Source organism: Lipophrys pholis, assembly GCF_963383615.2.
Source record: "Lipophrys pholis genome assembly, chromosome: 6".
Classification (NCBI taxonomy): domain Eukaryota; kingdom Metazoa; phylum Chordata; class Actinopteri; order Blenniiformes; family Blenniidae; genus Lipophrys; species Lipophrys pholis.
Window position 1 is genome coordinate 28,325,011 of NC_137629.1, and position 24,376 is coordinate 28,349,386.

The following is a 24,376-nucleotide window of genomic DNA, read 5'->3' on the forward strand; positions in this document are numbered from 1 at the left end:
TCCGTGACCTTCTCTAACTTGTGACATTGATTGTGGCCGATTAGAACAAAATGAAAGCATAGTGTATAAGGAGAAGAAAACAAAACATTTAAAAGGACGAATTTTTTTGGTAATGATATTTGAAATAAATCATATTAATTTGTTTGGTGTATAATAAAATAGAAAAGGCCTTTTTTCATTTTGGAATTTCGACATATATTTTTTGTATTCATTGCAATGACTGCGTTTTGATTAAAAGTGATTGCATTCCGCCTCAGAGTACTTTTTATAATGACTTTTTTCAGATATCGAAACAAAGAGACACAAATGCAAAATACAGATTCATACACGTAAATAAGTAACGCAAAACATGAATATTTTACAGAAAACATATGACCTTAGACACATGGCGCCTGGATGGTCCTGACGTCCTTTTCCGGGTTTTGCCAGCGTCACCGTGACGTAACACGCACGGACGTTAACCATACCATCAGTCGGCGTATGATAACAATAAACAACCCTGAAACAAGAGATACGCACCAACAGGATCTGTCGCTCCAAATCGACAGAAACGGACCGAAAACATGAGCCGAGAAAGTCACAGACATTTGGAGTAACTTCTCGTCAAGACGCGCTAAAGTCTCGTCGGTCCTGACACAAAGGATTTTGTAGTTTCTGTGTCGAACCGAGGAGAGAAGCACAGTTCCAGTCTGCCCCTTCCTTAGCCCCCATGTAGCTAGCTGCCGCGGCTCAGTCCTTTTTTTACACACTTTGTTTTTTTGTTGGTCTGTTATGCAGTTTCCAGAGGACTGTACTGCCACTCGTTCTCCTCCACCACCTCTTCACTCCCTCTCCCCGCTCTCTCTGGCCCTATGTCTCGCTGGCTTTTCCCCTGGTCGGGCTCAATCAAGAAGCGGGCCTGTCGGTACCTCTTGCAGCACTACCTCGGTCACTTTCTGCAGGAGCGCCTGAGCCTGGAGCAGCTGGGCTTGGACCTGTACAACGGCAGCGGTGTCATCAAGGACATCAACCTCGATGTGTGGGTGAGTTCGGAGGGGGACATAGTGGGGCAGCCATCGTGTGTGTGTGTGTGTGTGTTTTTTTTTTGGTCGGACTCGTGCACCGACGACTGTTTCGCAACTGCTCTCGAGTTCAACAACAATCTCCAGCAGCGTCGTGCTTCGAGCCTGGCTCGCGTTTCTTCGAGGAAATGTCCTTCGGGGAAAAACACACCAGCACCCCCACTTCATCACTGCTGAGTGTGAGACATTACGAGGCTAGAGGACTGGAGAGGAGAGACTGCGCTCATGTTGTTGTGGATTCACGGCTTTTTATATGTGAATTATCAGTAAAAAACACAGTCTATTATTCACACTTTTCCTTTTAGCACTTGAGCCATAAAACAGGTTTCACTTATCAAGATCCTGCCACATGTGAAGCAAGGAAGTCGCTCTTATACATTAAATGAGATGGTTTTACAACCTAATAGCTCCCAAGTCTCTCTGGAGGTGATCTGAAAAATGTATGGTGGAATTTTAAAATGACATTTTTTCCACATGCTTATAAATACACAATTAGTCAGCAATACGACTACTTAAATGGTCAACACCCTTGAAAATAACAAAAAAAAAAGCTGTAGTTCCTCCTAATAACAGCTCAAACATTCAGGGTCGATATATTTGCCCCTTCTCCACAAACAAAGGGCAAAGTGGTGACAACTGAGAAACAAGTTATTTATGTTTCTTTTCTTTTGTGTTCCTTCGCTGCTTCTTACTGACGACTTCCTCTTTTCTCCAGGCGGTCAACGAGCTTCTGGAGTCTCTCGGGGCTCCTCTGGAGATCGTGGATGGCTTTGTGAGCACCATAGCTGTGACCATCCCCTGGCAAAACCTTCTGACTGACCACTGCACCTTAGAAGTTTCTGGTCTCCAGATAACATGTCGACCCAAGTACCGGACCAGTGAGTGCTTAAACGAATAGATTGTTGTGTAACTTTTAATGTGCTCCATCGAGAAACACAGTTTGACCACTTTGTTTCGAAATTTTCATAATGTAACGCAGGAGTAAATAAAGGTCAGGAAGGTTTCCTCACATTCAGTTTGAGTCATTTCGCTCCATGACTGAGGATTTTACTGTTTTATTTTCCATTTAAATCACCAGCTTGCAACTTATCAGTGAATTTACCACTTACCATGGTATTCCGGGTTGTTTTTTTTAACCCTTTCCTCTGCAACAAGTTAAACCTTGATACAGCCAGTTAAATGTCAATGAAGTTAAGCAGCAGTACAACCTCGTGTTGCTCATTTATGAAGCTACAAGAAATTAGGATGTGGCTGTAAAATGATGAAACAATTAATTATGATTGGTAAACCTCCCAGCTCGACTCGACTCTGCTGAAGTCTCAGATGTTACAACCAAGATTTCAGTTTGTAAATTGATCTTCTGTGTTTCAAAATGAGGTTTTCACCAGTCCTGATAGTTGATGTTTTACAATACTCCACTTGTGTTACTTCAATAGTATTCCTGTTCGGGGAAACAAACAAGGCTGACAACTCTAAAGATTCATGAATGCTACGTGTTTGTGTTTACCTTCAGGTGGGGGTTGGGACTCACAGGGCTGGTCGTCCAGCATGACCTCCAGCATGCAGCTGGCTCAGGAGTGCCTGAAGGACCCCCCAGAAGCATCCGAGGAGCCGCCTGCTCCTCTGGAGGGGCTCGAGATGTTTGCACAGACCATTGAGACGGGTGAGTCGAAGCTGCGTGGGTTCATTCTTCGTTTACACTTCTCAGCAAGCGTTAACATACAAACAATGCATTGTCCCTCAGTGTTAATCCGTACTTCTAAAAGATTCATCCTACTTGCCGGAAAACAAACTGAACTTTCATTTCATGGTTGGAGTCTGTGATTATTAAAAAGTCATTTGTCTTTATTTAATATTGTGTTCAAAACATGAAGGATTTATGTGACTGTCCAGTGTTAAAGAGCTTTTTTGTGCCTCTCTTCTCATCTGTGTTTGCAGTCCTTCGTCGCATTAAAGTCACCTTTATAGACACTATTGTTCGCATTGAGCACCAGCCCCTGGACCTAGAAACAGGCGTCGCCTTAGAAGTGCACATCAAAAGGTATGTTGGAACTTCTTTTACAAGATTCACTCAATGAAAAAAAAAAATGTGCAGCAGAGGACAATCAAGACTGTTTTTATCCTGTGGAGGGCTATTTAAGTTATATGGTATGTGCATTAGAGGGTGTGTGTGTGACACGGCTGAAACCTTTTCTTTAAACTATATTGATGAAGTTTATTGCGCAGCAGTTTTAATAGAGCTCCCTGTGAACTCCCTGCAGGTTGCAGGGTGCTGGAAAACAATCGCAGTCAAATATGGGTGGAGTCAGAGTACATCTTGGACACATCACTCGTCCCTCACACACACACATCCTGTCACACACTTATATACACATCTATGAGCTGTTTTGACAAATGCACCTTGCAGACCGAGTTAGAGGATAAAAACTAAATGCAAACGAGATGTTAAGAACTGTATTTCACTATTTGTCATTAATGGCGGAAAACCTGCTTAAGTTAGTATTTTTGTTTTCACTCTGTTTGTCAGCTGATAAGCACAGGAGGCCTCTGCTCTAATATCAACTATTCATTCAAAGCAGTCAGTAGTTTGTTGTCATCTTTGGCAGTTAATTTGTGTCTGTTTTCTCAATGCGTTTCTTTGGACCCTGTTAATTAGTCCTGTGATCACGACCTAATATCTTTATATCAAGTGTGCTGCATGCTTCTGAAAAAATGTGCCTGAAGAAAAGAATCTGCCATATTATGTACATCCTGATAAACGGTGTTGATCTACTTAGGACGCACCTTCCCTCAATACACAAATACACATAATCCGATATGCTGAAATCCAATAAGCACTCATGTCTATACAGCTTGACACTTGAAAATATGCATAAAAGTGATTATATGATCTACATACTTGCCTCATAATTGTGCATACCGTGTAGTCCAAAGAATTATCATTTATACTTTTTGGAATAGGAACCAAACTTATCTTTTGATTTCAATAAGACCAATATGAGAAACTATTTGGAAGAAATTTGTGTTTAAAAACAATGTTTGTCAGCCCCACACTTTTAAACTCAACCTGTGCCTTTTGAATGCCACGACTCTGTCGGCAGTTTGCTGCGACACTGTTGAACCTTCTGTGTTGTCCAGGTTTATTGACCGAGCTGCTCAGGTTAATCTGTGGTCAGTGACCAGAAGGCTTTTCCATCGTTCTTTTGCGTCGCACTAACTCAACTCTTTCAGACTGAATGCAAAGTACAGTACAGGAGAAAAGTTGCTCTTATCATTTCTCCTGAGGAGATTACTACACAGATAGTCTTCAAATCTGCATATTCTAACTGTGTGAAGGCACTAATCTGTGTCTTTGTCCAGGTTGGAGTACTTTGATGAGGCTGTTCGAGATCCAGCCAGCCAGACGGCCGTACATGTGGACATCCACCAGCCGCCGGCATTCCTGCACAAGATCCTCCAGCTGAGTGCAGTTCAGCTTTTCTATGACAACACTGGCATCGTACAGGTGGGGAGCGACACACTCCGACTTTATTTAATTGATTTGCTTGACGTTTTGAATATTTGAAAATGGATTTCCCGTCTTTCATAGAAAGTGTACATTCAGCACTCATATTTGATCTCAGTTTCTACTCGTAAATAATTTTGTTTATATTCTGCTATTTATCAACGCATAAAAAATGATCCATGTTCACCAGGTTCTTGTCTCACCTCTAAATATAGAGTTATCATGTATGTTGTTTTTTTCCTGGCCGTGATAGTTGCCACAGACGTCCTTCATCTTGTGAGGAAACAATGTCTCTTTACTCATTTATTTACTGTAGCTCTTTCTCTAAGTCTGACTGATACATGACTCAATCCTTCAGGGTTGCACAAGCAAAAATCAAAATGATTCTTTGCAAAGCACAAGTGAAAATGAGTTTATAGAAACAGTTTGGTCTCGAGCCGCTTTCTCTTCAGTGATCATTCATACACGTTAAAAGAAAACTGTTGTTTGATTATTTGTCTTCATTTTCCAGGGTCCCCCCGAGGAGGAGCATGCAGATTCAGCGACAGCCAGTGAAGGAGAAGATGAAGATCTGGAGGAGGAGGAGGAGGAGGAAGAGGATCAGGAAGAGGAAGAGGTGGATGAAGAGGCAAAGCCCCTGGCCTCCCCTCCATGTTCTCCATCTCAGCCGCTGCTCATAGGAAGCTGCTCCGGTTTCATTGAGACCACTGTCAAGATCAAACAGAACGATTTGCTTCCTGGACCAAAGGTGTTCCGTTTTCTCTGAATTCAATCAGCTGATTACGTCTTGTCGTCGTTCCCCGGTTCTGACTGGTCTCTCTTTCTCTCTCTCTGCTCATCAGTTGGAGTTGGATGGGAAGCTGGGCTGCGTCCACATGCTGCTGTCTCCAGATCAAATCACCCATCTGACAGACCTGCTGGCAGCCCTCTGCATCGACACTGGTACAGAAAAACACGACAGGATTTAAATCCGTATTAAAGCAATATTGGATTGTTTCTCCCCATTACCGATGTTTTAAAAGACCAACTCTATTAATGTTTCTCGTGATTCAGACATCAACTTCTTTTTTTAATCTTAGATCTTCCTGTTATGCAACCCCTCAGTCAAATCTCTGAAACAAATGTTTCAAGCCTGTTTCGGCACTTTAGAAAAACAGTGCTTGCTGCTGTAACAACAAAATTTCCCACGAGGGAGTAGTCAAGTACCTATTGTTTTGCCACGACGTGAAATAAATCAGTCACCACTTTAATTTAAAACATGGTAATTAATTACAGCAGTTCAAGTTTGGTCTGTTGATTATGACTGCTGTTAGACTTATTGTAATTTATAAGTTTTAATGTAATCATAATTTGTCAACGTGAATTTTACTTTTAAAAGTACTTTGGCCCATCGCCGCTGTTCCCAGAACCACGACTAATTCATCTTTCGGCCTCATTTCTCTTGTTATTATGCTTTTTGCGAGTGAAATAAAAAGCCCTAATTCCTTAAATATTATCACAAAATTACAACGACCATGTCGACTGCTTATAAATCAGATACAATCCCTCTGAGGCGTCCTGCTTCTGACCTGACAGACATTAAGTCTGTGTTGTTCATCTGCATTGTAAGATCTCAGACTTTCGTTAAAACCCAACGAACGTGAGACTGCACAACATAAATGTAATGTCCTCTGTCCCTCAGAGCCAGAGACCAAGTGTGGTGGAGTTTACAGTCGCCCCTTAGACTCAGACGACCTGCGTATGATTGAGAAGGACCTCAGCAAGCAGCTGGGTTCCAGTCCCAGAGAGCATGAGTGGGATACTGATGCTGACCTGGAGCCTTACGTCACCAGCCTGGAGAACGGAGGTATGCAGATCAGCTCTTAGAGTTCCTTTGTTTGAGATGCATCAGGACCTCGACAGACCTGTTCCTGGGGACGTACATTGCGTAACTGCTGTCTGTCAAATATGCAGACTATAGAACGTTACGCACTCTTGAAGAAGCCTCGACCAAAATTAGTTGACGGAGAAATAAAAAACAAAAAGTTTTGCTTTCTTCAAACAAACACACCAAAGTCTTTCCTTGCAGTTTACTATGGACGTTGTCCGTCTCTTCGTATGTGTATATTCTTTCAGAAATGTTTTACTCCATGGGTCCTGCTGGGATGAACAGCAGTGTGACGTCTACTCGCTCTGGCAGCGAGCTCTCAGACAGCGACATGGAGTCGTCCACGCACAGTCTCGCCAGCATCACTCAGCCAGGAGCGCTGTCTGCACAGGTATGGTACAACGTGGGTGTGGGTGTGGGTGTGGGTGTGTGAACATCTGCAGACTATTTCCTGCATGGCTTAAAATATAATGCTCAACATTGTCACTGTGAGTATAAGGTCATCTCTAACAATCACGTGTATTATTGTGGTGTCCTAAACCTCATGATCAGCAATAAGAATGGAAACAAGACTATTGAAGATGCCCTTTAGATTCGCATTTTAAATACTCAACATGTCAATCTCAACATATAAATCTCATAGAAGAACTCAAAAGAAACAGCAAATCGAGTTCCTGTCCACATTGGCACTAAATGTGGACGGTGTTCATGAAAAGAAGAGTTTTGCTGATCGGCTGGTTCTCAGGTTATTTCTCCCAGCTTGTCTTGTACAAGCCCAAACATGTCCTTATCACACTTCCATTTTCTGTCATCACTTAAAGAGAATGTAACAACGGATACAGTGCTTGTAAGTGTTATTAGTAAATCAGAAGTTATTTAATTTATAATTTTCTTGTCAGGGCATGATGAACTGTCCCAGGAGGTACCCTGTCGCTGGCTGCCTGTCAAGTCTACCCCAGGTCAACAGCAGGACCAGAGGTAAGACTGCAGATTAGTCCTGTAAAAGATGCTTGAAGTCTGACGCATAAAGTGCAGAGTTCATCTGAGTCATTCTTTGCTACGAGCCTTCTACAAAAAGAAAGCCCACGATGCTTGTCCTGCGGCCGCTGACATACATCAACAAAGGCCTCATTATCTCCAAACGCTCGTCTCTTTCTGTGCAGGACGTTCGCACAGTGGCCACCAAGAGCAGCTGAAGCCCGACGCCTTGTTGAAACTGACCATCGGCGGCCTCACTCTGACCTTGCTGCAAGAGGACCCGCCCACCAGTGCTGACAGAGCCTCCTCATTGGCTCAGGTGTCTCAGGTGTTTTTCAGGGAGCTGGCCTTCTTTAAAGACAGCATGTTCAGCGAGAGAGACTTCCACCATCTGAGAGCTGGCTTCACTAAAGCCTGTCCTCACTCCAATCTGAGGTAAACAAAAAAAAAAAAAACACTTGGAGGTTGTATCAATGTGAACGGATCTCGTGATCTCATGTAATTGATATCAAAGATGCCTGTTTAAAAACATTATCTGCACCACTTTGCATGATGCCTGCGAAACAGAAAATATGTTTCTTCTTTCTTCATTCATAATTCTTAGCATTATAAACACAAATGTGTGTGGCTTAGTCCTTCTTCGAGTGTCTATTTGCTGTGGCTGACTTCCTGATTCACTAACTGGCTTCTCTCACAGACTGACAGGAGCAGCGGTGCAGGTTGCCTGTGAAATGCGGAGTGGCAGACGACACAGTCGAGCTGTGACCTCGGACCTCTCGTTCAGCAGACTGGAACTGTTGGAGTGCCTCTGGGAGGATGGGAAGCCGCAGTACTGTGAGGTACAATATTTTTCTTTCTGTCTGCATTGTACACAGTCGCACACTAGTGGACACAGAGCTGCCATGGAGAGACATCCCTCCACTGGGATAGTGCCATCTATATATAGACACGAAAACAAAAGATCAACTCCTACCAGGACTGTTAGTCCGAAACAAGTGAGTGTCATGTGAGCAACATCGGCTGCTCACGTGACAAAAGGTTAGAGAGTTAAGAGAGAAAAAACCTGGAAGTAAACAAAACTGCATTAATTTTTTTTAATGAGTTAAACGTTTTGAAATGAATCGCCACAATTAACGCGTACATTTTGACAGCAGTAGTTTAAACTTAGTAAAATGTTCAAGTTTGAATTGAAAGACAACTTTTAGTGGTTGACTGAAAGTAGTTTATTTTGTTGACTGCTTACCAAAGTGGTGAGTTTTGATTCGGTCTCTCTCCAGTTGCTTCAGTTCCAGAAAGCAGGTTTGTTCACAGTCGGAGCGGCAGCCAGACCCTGCGCTCAACTTCACTACAGCCTGACTGAAAGACGCCTACGGAAGGTAAATACACACACACACACACACACTGAGCTAATCTTTCCTTAAACAGAAGGTGTCTGGACTCATGTTGAGTTGACATTTAAACTCCACAGTTCAAAACAAACTTCTGATATTTGATACGTTTTGCTGTTTTTGATCAAGTCAAAGTAAATTTGTTAGCAGGACTGTTACCCTACATGATTGGAGCTACAAATTCAGGACTCTTGCTGTGAGGACAGGCGTTTTTTTATATGTGATTCAGTTTGTTAATTAGTTTAGCAAAAGACTCTCGGTTGTGTCCAGAAAGAGAATCCTCTCAACAGACTGGCCAAGTCTGCAGTGCAAGTTGCAATGACTTGCTGTACTAACTCCTGTAAAACGGAGCAGCCGGATAGACGACCAGCAATATTTCAGTGCGCTGATGGTTTTGTGTGTGTTGCAGGGAAAACAGCGGGTGTTGCGGCGGGACAGTGTAGTCCGGGTGGAGCTTGCAGAATTGAGCACTGAACTGGACCTGGACATCCTCAGTCGCCTGGGGAGCCTCAGCAGAGCATTCAGCCACTGTCCTTCACAAACGGGTGGATCTGGACTCATTCAGGTGAACCCAGCAGGAATTATTGAATCCCATCCGTTTACACTAATAAAATAGTCAATCTGAATGAAAAACACTTGGAAATCTTTCAAATCCTGTCATTTTACTGCTTCACTGAAATATCGGTTATTAGCTAAACTTCATCATTTTCCATTCAACAATCTATTGGTTGAAATGTATTGTGCTCTCTTCAAGCTTTAATTGCTCTGTGGTAGTAGACCAGGATACCAAATAGAGCAGTCAAACCTCAGTTGATAACCTTAAGCCACTTAAGACAGAAGAGAGTATTTCAAGATAAATTCTAACTCTGCAGACCTGAGATCATATCAAATCAACTGCCATCAATTACAAATGTATGATAAACAGAGGAGAGGTTGACATGCAGGAAATAAAAATCAGTTTTTTTTCTTGATATTTTAGTCTAATTATGACAAAATGAAGGCAGCATGTAAAGCAGATGGAAATATATTTACAGAATAATCTCTTAGTTTGAGGCACATCACAGCATCCTGGTCTTTTTGTGAGTCGCCAAATTGTCTGTATATTCATCCTCTTTTATTTTGACAACTTTTTCTGAACGATACACCCGAGATAAAATCATGACCGATTGAGTTAATAGTACTGTGCTAATATTTATAATTTTGTGCCAAACAATATATTTAATGAACTAGACCTTCCATGACTGGATAAAGAACCAGCCAGTGTCAAGATCTTGCTCAGTCATGAATTCTTGCATCAATGCCACAATGGGAATCCCTAACCAGCCGAAGATTTATGGGAATAGAGGATAATCCTACCTAGTCTTCCTGATGCTATTTCTGCTGACACAAACATGAAGAAAATTACCTGCCACACCTGTAAATAAGCACTTTTTTTTTGGGTGTCGTCACTTCGGCTTGAAGCAGGCTCTCTGATGATGCTGCTCAGTGGTCAGCATGGGCAATTTTCTGAAGCTGTATATGTCTGAATCAGCTGGTTTTCATTTGAACATATACTGAAAGTCTCTGGCTTTGTTTCTTCTCAGACGCAGAGCAGTGAGCTCTATTCCTCCTTCACCCTCCTCTCCCCGCACGCCGTCCTCAGGCTTCGTTTTCCCATACCAGACCTGCGGCCCCTCCCAATGCGTCGGCCGCCCACCCAGAGGGCAGTGCGGCAGGAGACCTTAGTGCTGGAGCTAACGGAGCTGGAGCTGAAGCACCAGGAGGCCCCGGACCTCCAGAGTCAGAGCGAGCACGCCGTCTCAGGACAGCCATTCTCTCCCTGCCTCACCCAGCTGCTGGAGGCGTCCTTCACCGACCTGCACGGTGCGACTCAGTACTGACTGAATGTTCATGGGTACTAAAACCCAAGGCAGATAAACAGACAGCAATCATTCAAGTAAAAATATGAAATGTTTTTGTGTGACATGTTTTTGTCTGGATAGTTCACATCGTCTCTTTCATCTTTCCAGGCAGTTGTTGCCATTAAAAAAAATAAATCGAAATTCTAGATTTTTTTAGAATAAGTGTGGCTTTATTAGACGTTGTATTACATGTGTTCCCACCAAGATCATGGATTGATTTAAATGCTGTTTCTCTTCAGGGTCGTATGAGGGCTGGGAGGGAGGATCTTTCCCTTGTATCAAAGTGAAGAAGAACCGAGACGGTCTCCCCAGGTTGGTATTTGTAATCTGGATAGTAATTATTGAATTGTTTTGGATGTAGGCTGATGGTAACTGTGAGATCACACCGGTTTTCCAGCACTTTTTCACTCATCCTATTAAATAAAATATCTCTGACATCCTCTGCATGACAGTTATTAACAAATGCAATTCAAAAGACTTTGCAGTTTTAATGAATATCTAAATGTAAAAATCGTTTGGCAATCAGCTGAAAAAACACCCTGATAAAGTCTCTGTTACTCACTGGGTTCTTTCAGTTCTAAATGTTATCAACATGGAACAATCTATTTGAGTTAAGAAGTTCTGTATACATTTCTCGTTTTCATTTAGAAATAAAAACACGAGTCAGTAAAAAGTGAAGTTCAATGTGAAAAATTGGCTGATAAATGATTGAATCATTGACTCATGGAGGAAAAAACCACAGATGCATTTATTTTAACAGACTCGAGCATGATGTGTACGTGCCAAGTTTGCCTATGTTGGTCTGTTCTGGTGTGTGTGAGCAGGATATCGGTGCGAGTGCGTGGAGGTGAGGCTCAGGGCCCGGCAGCAGGTCTGAGTGGGATGAACATGGGCCTCATCAGGGACCTCGGCGCCGCCTTCTTCGAAAGTCACTGTGAATTCAACGACAAAAGCAGCTCGCCATTTTCTTCCAACCGCACCATGTTTGAGACGGAGGAGGTGCAGTGACGCACGGGAAGCACATGTCGGTTTATCAGGTGTCGAGATTAACAGAATTCTTTCTTCTTTGTTTTTAGATGGTTATTCCTGCTGACCCAGAGGAGATGCGTCAGTTTCAGGAGCAGTGCGTCACTCAGTGCCAGTGCGCCGTCGACATCAGCCTGCCGCTGGCCTACATCCTCCTGCCCAGTAAACAGGCCTTCCAGAGTATCTACAACAGGTACGGCAACCACAGGTGGAAAAATGTGGAGGTTTATTTACCCATTCGGACCGGTATCGGCATGTTTATGCTTCACGGCTGATTCAACACAAATGTGACCAATCAGTTATCATCGAATAAAACCCTTCATGCTTGAAGCAACCTCTCTATGGCAGTGGAATCACATTTTATTCCTCAGCATGTTTTAGTAGAAGATTCACTCCACCTGGTTGTAATAAGCAGATTGTTATCAGACTTTCTGCAGAAGTTGATAAAAACATGTTGATCAGTTTAAATAAAGAATGAAGGACAGAAATTTGACTTTATTACCATTGTTGCTTTAAGGGAAACACATAGATGCTGCTACAGGTTTTAATGGGTTAATTCCCAAATTATGTTTCTCACAGTTTAATTTAGGTGCTTTTAAACAGTCTATATCTGTTAACTTTGTTTTTAACGTGTTCTTATCAGGATCTGCTCAAGCAGAACTGACTGTAGTACTGTTAGTAATAGCTTCTTTTTCTCGTTTAGTTCCTTTGTCTTGGCTCTGTATTGGTCTTAAATCTGGACTCGGCAGTAACAGTAATTTTCCCTCACCCACCACATCGTCCAAAAGGATCAATAATGATCTGTTGATGTGGGAGCCGCCTCCCCCTCCTCCCCCCTCAGCCCACAGCCCCGACCGAAGCCGCCATCACCACGACGAGTTCCAGCTCTGCAAGTCGGCGTTCAGACTGGGTACGTTTGAGTCCTCCCTGATGGAAAATCTTAAACATGATGGAGATTCAATACACGTAATAGTGACTTGCTGTATTGTGTTTGGATGAGGACGTTTGCGCCTCCACTGACGACTGAAATTAAACAGATGAAATGTTTTCCTGTCGTCTTTATGCCACAGACTCGGATTCAGAGGAGGACGACCCACACTTCTATCTGGCCAGTGACTCAGATGGAAGGTCTCAGCAGTCTGCTCCTCGGCCTAACCACAACCTCAGCCTGCTGTCACTCACTGTGATCATAGGGAAGGGTCGTCTCCAAGCCAGGACAGACCAGAAGGTGAGCCAGACGGCTACCGACCACAAAGTGTGGAGGTTTATAAGTTTGATGAGTTTAACTGAGTCCAAGAGTAGATAGACAAACATGTTCTAACCTCATTTACTTTATATTTCAAAATTCAATTTGTATTGAGCATCGAAAGTAGATATGAGTGTTTGTGTATTCAGCAAAAATAAAAAATCATTACCAAAGACTTTATAAATACCAAAAGTGCTCTTGTTTCTGGTTGTTAATAGTGTGCTATGAGCCATTCATTTTTGTATGTATATATTTATTCTAAATAGTAAATGGGAAGAAATGAATGTCATTTGCTAAATTGCTGTCCACCTTTTTTTTTCTTTTTTTTTCGCCCTGCCTGCTTCCCTCACACACCATGGATTCAGGAGGACCAGAGTCACGGGGAGATTGTGCTTGACCTGGAAGGGGGGAAAATCTTCAGTGTGGCGCAGCATCAGAATGACCCTAACCTCAATTTCCTTTGTCTGGAGAGCAAACGAGTGGAGCTCTACCATCGAGGTGCATTTTGTTATTTTGAAACTTTCGCTCACAACGTAATTCTGCTATCAAGTCAACAAATTACCTGTAATATTTCTTCTTTCTCATTTTGGCTGTGTAACGTTTTTAACGGTCCTCCCCCCACAGCTGTGGTGAAAGACACCCCCATCCCACAGCGACTTGAGTTGCCCAGTTTCACCCCGCCAAAGCATTTGGACCCAACCATATACCCCACTGAGGTGGGAGTGAGCAGCGTGAGTGGAAGAGAGGGCGTCCCGCAGATGTTATCTACAGCCATCAAAATCACACTGGACCTCCAGAGGAATGTAAAGGTGCGTCTGCCTCATTTCCTGATTTGGGAACGGCTGCAAGTTTGATTTTAAAGCACATGATAACTAAAACATAAAGTTTTCAACATTAAAAAACTAAAAAAAAAATTTAAACATTAGGGAAAATGATTTTCCCTCAGCTGCCTAATAGACTAATTGTTGCATATCTAAAGTTCATTCCGTGTTCCATTACAGGAGTTTTTAGTCGCTCTTCAACTTCAAGGTGCCACCATGCGACATTACATGATGCAGTCCAACCAGAGCTGGCACGAGCAGGTGAGAAACTGAAGCAAACGAGTCACTCTTATCATCCTGGAAAGTTCTCAGCATCTTTGTGCTTCTGATTCATAAACAAATCACTTCCAAAGCAAAATGAACTTTGGCACTGGCAATAGAAGTGTTTCATTTAATTTCCTCCCCAATCCCACCTTCAACCCTCAGGATGGTTTTTATTTTTTTCTTAATAATTTTACATTTGCTGCATGAAAGAAATGTTTTGCTATCTTAGAAAAAAAAGTACATTTAAATTTGTGGCATCAGCCTTTAAAGTAAAATAATGCAAATCATTCAGAAAAGAATATTTAAAAAGATTTGTGAAATGTTGATTTAAGGGGGGTGGGTTACGTTTTCTACACTACAGCACCTATATCATATCACTAGTGTATTGCATAAGTAAGAATTTGAAGATGAATGATAATGTGTTATAGTCACTGATGTGGGAAGTTTAGGGCTAGTGAGTTCATTAAAAAAAAATAAAACCTTAAAGTTCAGACATCGCCGATTGATTTTACAGACAAATTGTGTCTGAGAATTTTTTCGAACAGAAAAGATTTAAATGGAATTGAAAATCCAGACAGCTCCGAACTCGGTTGATCCAGAACCAACAGTCTCTTTCCCCTCACAAGGTCACTCTGGACTTAATAATCCGTCTTGCCAAAACCAACTCTGTGGCTCACAGAAATAATCAATGTATGATATTACACTGGAACTAGTAAACTGTGACTCAGTGTGACAAATTATATAATCAGATACTTGGTCAGCCTGTGTAAATATTGCTGCAGCTGCAGTTTTCATTTATTTCTTTTCCTGTTGAATTGTTTGGGTCGTGCGGAAACCACACGGGAAAATAAAAATCAAGTGATCGGATTCTCTGCCTGCAAGCTGAGGCTGATTGTGTTTGTTACAGCTGGTCGACTTCCTGGATGTCATTGACGATCCCATCCTGGGATACACAGCACCGGCCGTCATCACCGTCCTCCACACACACCTCGCCAGCTGTGCCGTCGACTACAGGTAAAATGCCTCCGATATCGAGGATTTGAAGAAAACAAAGCAAAGAGGCCCGTTTGTCCTCTTTCTCTCCCTTATTATCTTTATTCTGTGTTTTTCTGTTTTCCAGGCCTCTGTATCTGCCCCTGCGAATGTTGTTCACGGCCGAGTCCTTTTCTCTGTCCAGTAACATCATAGTCGACACTGCCACCTTCCACCTTAGGTACAGTCCACTACTGACACATCCGTGAGATTTATTCTTAAAACAAATGATAAGTAAACCCAATAATTTAAGTGTTTGGATTGATAATTATAGCAGAGAGTATCTGAGATGCTGCTGCCAGTTTGTATCGCCTCACATGAAGTTATTTACGGTGTAAGTTTCCTTTGCTCTGGTGGTCAGATTCATCCTCGACGACTCTGCACTCTACCTCTCCGACAAATGTGAGACCGACACCGTGGACTTGAGAAGAGGTAAAACACGCTGCACGTCTCTGCTGAATGAAGATTCATTAAAGATTATTAATAATAACAAAATGTACCGTTGGGAAATGTTTTTGTAGCCTCCGTCTGTTGCTCTTCTTAGTTCTTGTTTAGATTCTTCAACCATCAAATCATTGTGATGTCAGCTGTTTAGTTATGTTGTGAAAATGAGTCAATTATGAGAAAAGTTTCCCTTTAAAGCCTGTGTCATCTCTGACTGCAGTGTGCAGTCAACAGCTCCATCCACCTTTTCTTTCTCTTTAAACTAAAGTAAAATTAGAAAGACTTTTTTCTTTTCCATTCTAAATGCTGTTACTATAGAACTCATGACAACTCTGACCGCCTCCACATGTGTTTGTGTTGTACAGATTATGTTTGTGTCCTGGACATCGACCTGCTGGAGCTCGCCATCACCACATGGAAAGGCAGTAATACGGGAAAACTTGTGAGTCCGACACCTGGTCTGGGTTCATTCAGCAGCTGTGAACCGGCGCCGCCTGTTAAATAACTAAAACGCCTTCAGAAGAATAATTCTGTTTCCTGCAAAAACCTCCAACAAGTCAGCCAATAACAGCAATCGAAGGTTTTTATTGTTAAAGTGCCTGACGAGCTTTGTGGAGAGGATGTTGCTTCTTGAAGTTAAAGAATAAAATCTTAACAGCAATGAGACCATAAATAAAACGTCATTTAGAAATCAATTCACATTTAAGTTAACATTTTATCAAAAAGTTTCAAAATATTGTGGCATCGATGCAGGATTCCCAGCATTTTACTGAGTTTTTTTTAAACTTCTCCTTCATTTATGAGCTTGAACTAACTGATTTGTTCCTTTGCTGTCTATTTGTTCTGCAGACCCAGCCTCTCTTCGAGCTGCGCTGCTCCAACAATGTCGTCCACCTTCATACCTGCGCGGATTCCTGCGCTGCCCTCGTCAACCTGCTGCAGTACCTGGTGGCTCAGGGTGACCTGCACCCCCCACCGCGACACACCTCCCCCACTGAGATTGCCGGCCAGAAATTACCAGTGAGTCCCGTTTGTTCACAGTCAAGTAAAGCCTTTGGAGTCGTTATCTGAAAAACGGATTCAAAATATGAACTTTATTTTTTCCAGCTGTCTACAGCTTTGTGATATATAAGAATAATGTTACTGAATACTTAATGAGTGAACACTGGGCGCATGCATGTTGGAAATTTGTGGAAAGTTGAGTTTCTGTGGTGTTTTGTGTTGCCAGCTGTCTGAGAGTCCCGCCTCGGTGCAGCCCTGCCCTCCAGCTGAAACCGCTGAGATCAACCAGTACGACCTGGCTGATGCCTTAATTGATACAGAGAGGAGCCTCAAAGATGACGGTTTAGATCCAGGTACTAGTTTAGTTTATTTTAGTCTTAATGTGCTGAACAGAGCATTCCTCACTCTTCCAGTTATTCCCTCAATTGTTTTGTAACTTCATTGTCTTTGTATGTATGTTTGTGTTGAGTGTTTTTTCTTTTTTTCGTTCTAAAGAGATTTGTTAGTTTAAGTACCCACGTCGGCAGAGTAATCAGATTAATCAATCAAAGTAATCGAAGTAGGAGCCTGATGAAACTTCATGTTTTCCTCTGGATTTGTTCAGGTTCACCATCGATGCCAAGAGGTTCACCCGTCTCCGTCTACCTGTTTCCTGGTGAAGCCTCGAAGCGCAGTCAGCCTGTCCTCCAGGGGGACGACACCGAGCTGGACGGACTGGTTGCCACGGCAACAGAGGTCCAGGTGGACCTGATGTCAGAGGAAGGCTCCGAAGGCTCCACGGACAATGACGACTTCTGCATCCTGGAGGCTCCCGGCATGGGCATTCCTGTGGGTCTCTCGTAGTTTTTTCACTAAAACTAAAGCTTGTGTATTTGAGGCACAAAATAATCACACAAAGGTCTCTGCTGCAGCCCAGGGACGGGGAGCCTGTGGTGACGGTTCTGTCCAAGGAGCCCATCAGGATTAAGGAGAGTCACTTCTCGCGGCCCAGAGGCAGCTCCGACCTGCTCCGGGCCCCAAGCCGTTTCCCGGTGCCACAGAGCCGGGTGGTGCTGCGGGAAATCTCAGTGGTGTGGCATCTTTATGGGGGCAGGGACTTTGGTGGCAAACCCATGTCTGTACATGCACAGAATGCAAACAGGTAACGCAGAGAGTTGTTTTTTTTATGAATAATCTTAGAGGGTACTTGAGATTTTCCACATTGGAGCAGTTTTTCTCACATTTTAACCCTTTTTCTGTCCTGCAGGGGGCGCTCAATCCCTGCCGGCATCCGCGGATCTCCGTCCCGCAACATCTCTTCTTCCCGTCCCCAAAACACGTGGCGGTGCGCTGGAGGCAGCGGGCGTCAGCACACACTTCTGATGGAGATCCAGCTCACCAAGGTACAATAATACATTCTAACGTACACGAGTACTGAAGTTTATATGATCAAGTAAAAACGGCTGCTGTCCCATCTCACATCTCACAGAGAGAAGTTAGTCACTGATTTCACATTCACCTTGTTTACCATGACACATAGGTGCAGGTGAGGTAATATAATAAGCTATGATATTAAAGTAAATTTATCTATAAAAGTAATTAAAATATTTTCACTTTCGACAAGAAGAATAAATGAACTTCATAAAGTAAGATAGAATATTTCTCAAGCATACATGTCCCCGTTTGTTTGGTTATTATGTATTTTTAGGGACAATATATCAAAGTTTTTGTCTTATAAAATAGTGACTGCAGGACTTCTTTAGTTAAACGTTAAATGTATACTTTCATTGAGGTCAATATTCAGTTGAGATTTCATGAAACTGATTTTACCACCGTCGTCCTTCTTCTTCCTCACTATGTCCCTCCTGTTCTGCCCTCAGGTGTCCTTCCAGCACGAGTCCTACCCCGTGGCCGTCGCTGGGCAGGACGGCGAGGGGTCGTCGGTGGCAACTGGGGTCGGCCCCGGCGGCGAGCAGCCCCTCTCCAGACAGGTCTTTATAGTCCAGGAGCTGGAGGTTCGAGATCGGCTGGCGTCCTCACAAATCAACAAATTCCTCTACCTCTACACGAGTGAGAGCATGCCCCGCCGAGCCCACTCCAACATGGTGAGACTGTGGAAGGGACGGGGGGACAGAGGGAGGGTTTCACTTCTGAGCTGGCGATGTCAGGATGGTTGTTATCGTGATCCTACGGACTGGCACAGCTTTCAAAAAAATACTAATAGTGAAACAGAAAAAAAGTTCAGACACACGTTCTTAATTTCATGGTGTTTCCATATTTCAAGCAAAGTTCATATAATGCGTGTGTGGGTGTTGTAGCTTTTATCATTTAGATATGACATGAAATGAATGAATCAACAGTCACAGAAATGAAGGGTGAAGGAGAAGATTTCAATGAACCTTCTTCACATTATATTTAATTTTGTATAATTGAGCTTTTAACCAGCGGTATCAGGTGGAGATGTGAGAGGAGGTTTGTAAGTTCCTCAACACAAACTGGTGGTTTTGTTCTCTGATACTGATTGTGTGTGTGTATCTTTGCTGCAGTTGACGGTGAAAGCCCTCCAGATATGTCCGGAGTCTGGCCTCGGTGGTCCAGAGTGCTGTCTACGGGTCAGCCTGCTGCCGCTACGACTGAACATCGACCAGGTGACTCAGTCGAACGATTCCAATCAAAACTCCTTGGGCAGTGTTGAGCAACGACACAAATGTTTTTAAACTGTTTCAAACAAAACCGGCCACTTCACTCACAGGCTCCTTGATCATCAGTTACTTTTCATTCGAAATGAGGTTTGTCCTGCTCCTTTAACTCAACATCTGAACCCACTGCTGTTTGTCTCCCGTCCAGGATGCACTGTTTTTCCTGAAGGACTTTTTTAGTAATCTAGCTTCCTCTGTTAACCCGTACCTGCCTGTGGACCCTGCAGCTGAAGGTAAACCACGTTCAATGAAGCCACGTCATCAATTTTCACTGTCCACAAAACAAAAGTTTAATATCCGACCTGAGCTGATCATAATCTTTGCTTAAAGTATATTTCCGGTGTTTTTATAGTGAAGGCAGATTCTTCTCAGAAGGCGTCTGAGGAGACGGAGGCAGCTGGTCTGGGTCCTGACCTCACGGCTTCTGTGGAAACGACGTACAGCGAGCAGAGCTCCTCGTCTGCCGGCTCCACCTCCTCCTCTGAACAGCCAATCTACTTCCGGTACGTCCAAACAAATCCAGTGAAAAGCCACACTGTGGTTCTGATGTCTTGGTGATGTAAGATTGTTTGAAGAACAAATTAACTTCCAACTTATTTGTCGACCAACATCATGTCTCTTTATCAAAACTCGTCATTTTATAATTCTGTCCACAAGATATATACACTATATTGAAAAAAAAAAAATTTTCTAACCCCTCTGGTCCTGTGCAGGGAGTTTCGTTTCACCTCTGAAGTGCCTATCTGGCTGGACTATCATGGCAAACACGTCGTCATTGAGCAGGTGAGAAGCTGCTCAAGTCGCTCTCCTGTCTGCTGGCGTCATCAGAAGACTGGAATGACGATTAAAGGCATGATTTGGCGTTTTGAGGCTCAGTGCTCTGTTTCTCCCAGGGAACCTTTGCTGGGATTCTCATCGGTTTGGCTCAGTTAAACTGCTCTGAGCTGAAGCTGAAGAGACTCTGCTGCAGACACGGGTAAACACACCACACCCCAAATACTGCATGCCATCTGGTACATAGTCCAAACTTTCTAGTGAAGGGTTCTGGAGTGTGATACATACAGGACATAACTCACGTTTCACACTTTGCAGCCTCCTCGGTGTGGACAAAGTGATTCAGTACGCCGTCACCGAGTGGCTGACAGACATCAGGAAGAACCAGCTGCCGGGCATCCTGGGGGGCGTCGGCCCCATGCACTCTGTTGTGCAGCTGTGTAAGACGGCTGCTTCCAGCTCATCGCCTGACCTTCGTTGTCCCTGGCGTGCTTTAATTACTCTTCCCTCTTTATGTGTTCCTCCAGTCCACGGGGTGAGGGATCTGTTCTGGTTGCCCATTGAGCAGTACAGGAAGGATGGACGCATTATTCGAGGTCTCCAGCGAGGGGCGGCGTCCTTCGGCACCTCCACAGCGTCGGCAGCTCTGGAGTTGAGCAACAGGCTGGTTCAGGCCATCCAGGTACGACGTGTGGTGGGATGAGCAGTAGCTTTCACTGAGGGTTTTTTTGGTTGTCTATGACGAATGAGTATAACTCCACTGTCCCAACAGGCCACGGCTGAGACCGTTTATGACATCTTGTCTCCGACGCCTCCCCTGAATCGCTACGCCATCACTGAGGGCCGGGCCCCCGTCAGCCGACCCCGCAGGGCCGCTCAGCCTGCAGACCTCAGAGAGGGCGTGGCCAAAGCATATGACACCGTCAGAGAGGTGCGTCTTCAAACTCTGAACACCAAGTATAAACTGAAAATGCTGAATTATCAGCTCACACCACTGTGTCGTTTATCTTTTCTAATAATCAAACCCAGTTTACACAATCGGTGATAATCAGGACTTTAGTCCACCAGTCCTTCATTTTCTTTTTGGTTTTAGTCCTAAAAAATTTCTTAGGTTAATTTTCTACTGAGCCACAGTAGAGTCTGTGTTATATTACGACACCAGCTGGTTTGGTTCTTTCACACTGAAATCAAACGCTCGGATATTAACTCTGCTAAAGACGGCAAGTAAAACCCGCCCGTCAACGACGCTCATTCATGACGATCAGAGAGGCGATTCCTCTCTTCGTTTTTTAAATGAACTGCTCTTCAATCAATCTGTTGGAGTCTTTTTGAAATGAATATTTTTATCTGTGCAACAGACCCTCTTGTCCATATTTTTCCCCAAAGAGACAAATAAAGGCTCTTTGAAATTTGAACTTTACATCAAAATTAGATAAGAAAAGAATTTCCTGTTTCTCCTGTGAAAAGATGTACAAAGGATGAAAGGTGATTATTTGCTGCACTGATCAGTCGGGTTCAGTTTGTACAAACTGTAAACTATTGTTGTGCTCGTGCTGCTTTCAGGTTCTTAATTACAGCAACAGCGTGTGTTTCAACAACAAATGGCTAAATATTTCATTATGTGCTACAGAAATATCTTTAAACATATTTTATATCGCCAAAAACAATCTGTAAATAATCAAGAGGATTTTCGACAAGAGAAACATTTTTGATATGTATGAATGTTGGCGGGTGATAATCGAGTTTGTACGAACGATTTTGAACCAAAAGCGGCGTCACATCCCGTCGACTAATTTTAATCTTTGGCTCTGCAGGGCGTGATCGACACGGCTCAGACGTTGTGCGACGTAGCGTCACGTGGCCACGAGCAGAAGGGGCTCCCGGGCGCTGTGGGCGGCGTCTTGCGGCAGATCCCGCCCACCGTAGTCCGACCCCTGATAGTCGCCTCCGAAGCCACCTCCAACCTGCTGGGCGGCATGCGCAACCAGATCAAGCCGGACGCCCGGAAAGAGGATTTCCTCAAGTGGCGCACAGAGGAAACCCAGGAATGAGGACGACGTGTATGTGAGCGAGGATGAGTGTGACGAGTGCGTCACGACGTGGGAACGTCTCGGCTGTGAGTTTGAATGTGAGTTTGCAGACTAATGACAGTCGGCGTGTTTCTCTGATGCAAAAACAAAGCGATGACTAACTACTACTGCAGTGACTGGCACGCATTACTTTTTATTATTATTTTTTTTTTTGCTTCAGTTTTTACATTTTAGAATTTGCTCCCCTCGTATGGCAGGGTCTCCTTCCTCTCTGTCCACACATATCTCTGTCACTCGTTTGATTTCCAGTCCAAACGGGAACAGGTTCAGTAATCACTCGCTCAACACGTTCTTCGTGGTCTGTGAACTGGGCCGGTTGTCCTCCAGTCGTACGCAGCGATTCTCGGCATCACATTACTCATATGTTCAACATGCACAGAGGGAAAAGTAGCAAGTAACTTAACTGTGATATCAGCACGGCGTCGTTTCTGTAAGGCTGTCCAGACCTTTGGAATTGGGTAATATCATGCTGGGAATTACTGATTATACTCTGATTACTCATTTCAAACTGGGAACATCTTTACCAAAGAGTCTGTCGCAGGTGGAAGGAAATATGAGTTTTCTGGGTGCCCTGTGTGACGGCTGTGTGCTCATAATGTAAACGAGAGAGGATTTTTTTTTTTTCTCTTCTCATGAAGTGTCCTTTGCTCATGCCCTCCGGACAATGGCAGATGTTCATCATCCTGATTTGTCGATGTGACGCTGTGGTATTGGTTCAGCTTCGGCCCCGCCATGCACCTGCTCCCCTCAGTGCTGGTGTTTGTGCCATAAACCTTGCAGAGTGCCCTTTCGGACTAGTTTTGTGTTGCCTTCCTCAAACCTGCACCCTCCCCCCCTCCCGACAGCAAACTCGTACAAGACTGAAGAGAAATATCGGATCACGTGAAGATTCAATAAAAACTGTAGCATCGTGGATTCTGTTAAAGCTTCACTTCGCTTTATATGTTTTTCCGTTGGTGTTTCCTGCATCACAGCTAGTCTTTTTTCGAGAAGTCGGATCCTGGGATCAGAGCCGACGTCCCCTGTCCTCAGTCGCTTCCCTACATGTTTAGTTGCCTTCCTGCTTTTTTTTTTTTTTTTTTTTTAATGTTTCGTTAATTTCTATTTGTTAAAGCATAAGTATTGTCATACTTGTTTTCAGATTAAGAGTTGGGAGGATGTGATTCTTGTGAAAACAGAGGATGAAAAAAAAATTAAGGGTTAAAAAAAGTTTTACATTTTTTTCTTTTTGTTTAGTGTGTGTGTGTGTGTGCGTGTGTGTGTGTGCGTGTGTGTGTGTGTGTGTACACGTGAATGAAGTGTGTTTGTGTGCGCGCATGATGCATGTCTGTGAAGGTAACAGGTTAATGCTTGTTACACCAATTGTGTGTAATTACTAGTTACTATATCATAAACTGTATGAATGACCTGTACAATAAAAAGACGAGTATACAAAATTAATACAAAAAATTAAAAAAGTTTGAATACAAAAACTGAGTTGTCTGACTTTTGCTTTCAGTCCAGATACAAATCTGTTTTCGTCATTCTTAAACGTAATGCCCCCATAGCAATTGTTTACCTCAAGGTGTTTAACTCATCGTCAACACTTATTTTGTGGGAGAGACATTTGGAGCACACACAACTAGTTGTGATGGCTGCTTAAAAAAAATAAAAAATACACAAAACACCATTTGGCACGTCATATCACAAAAATATATATGATGGCTTACTAACAAAGTTGGTACTGATTTATGTTCTATGTGTTTGCTTGTTTGTAGAGCCGGAAACACGACTAACTATTACAACATTCAAGTTCATCATTTCATGTGAAACATGCAGGACAGTGGACAACCAGGACAAAGACTGCTACTTTATAATACAGAGATCAACTCCCTTTATGAGTTTCTGCTGCCGTAGACTTTGTAACTTCAAGCCACCAGGGGTCAATGTTTCACTCTAAATGTAATCTTTCTTTAAATGAACAATTTTATCTTCAAGGATAAAACAAAAGTTGCATCACCCTTGAGAAGAGGTCATATTACTGTATGATAACAAAAGGTTGAGATAGCTTGGACATGTGCTGAAGAGAGGTAATGTGATAGATATATTGAACAAGGGATGTGAGAGATGGTGCTACCAACAGTATGGGGCTAGTTAATCACAGAAAAATAACATTACATGACGTAGATTGCTGTTTCATATAGTGGTTTTTCCTGTTTAATGTTTATTGCATATTTAGCTTTTTTTTAATTCTCTGCTGCTGTAAGACATGAATTTCCCATTTGTGGGATGAATAAAGTACAATTTAATGATAAAAGAT

At 43.1% G+C, this 24,376-nt stretch overlaps 1 protein-coding gene across 1 annotated transcript; it reads left to right on the forward strand.

Annotated features, from left to right (window-relative positions):
* Positions 1–468: 468 nt before the first annotated feature.
* atg2a (autophagy related 2A) lies at positions 469–23,544 on the forward strand. Its single transcript, XM_080465502.1, has 42 exons — positions 469–1,022; positions 1,777–1,939; positions 2,575–2,724; positions 3,000–3,102; positions 4,422–4,566; positions 5,078–5,314; positions 5,409–5,508; positions 6,248–6,412; positions 6,682–6,824; positions 7,333–7,411; positions 7,597–7,846; positions 8,109–8,250; positions 8,689–8,787; positions 9,209–9,364; positions 10,383–10,662; positions 10,940–11,012; positions 11,525–11,699; positions 11,777–11,919; positions 12,515–12,636; positions 12,797–12,954; positions 13,338–13,470; positions 13,597–13,781; positions 13,974–14,054; positions 14,965–15,071; positions 15,178–15,270; positions 15,451–15,521; positions 15,899–15,975; positions 16,383–16,553; positions 16,762–16,888; positions 17,140–17,363; positions 17,447–17,676; positions 17,782–17,917; positions 18,395–18,619; positions 19,061–19,162; positions 19,362–19,446; positions 19,566–19,716; positions 19,927–19,996; positions 20,107–20,189; positions 20,306–20,427; positions 20,515–20,669; positions 20,760–20,918; positions 21,802–23,544. Exons 1-42 carry the CDS (start codon positions 852–854, stop codon positions 22,036–22,038), a joined length of 6,078 nt encoding a protein of 2,025 aa, XP_080321628.1. The 5' UTR covers positions 469–851; the 3' UTR covers positions 22,039–23,544.
* Positions 23,545–24,376: the final 832 nt, after the last annotated feature.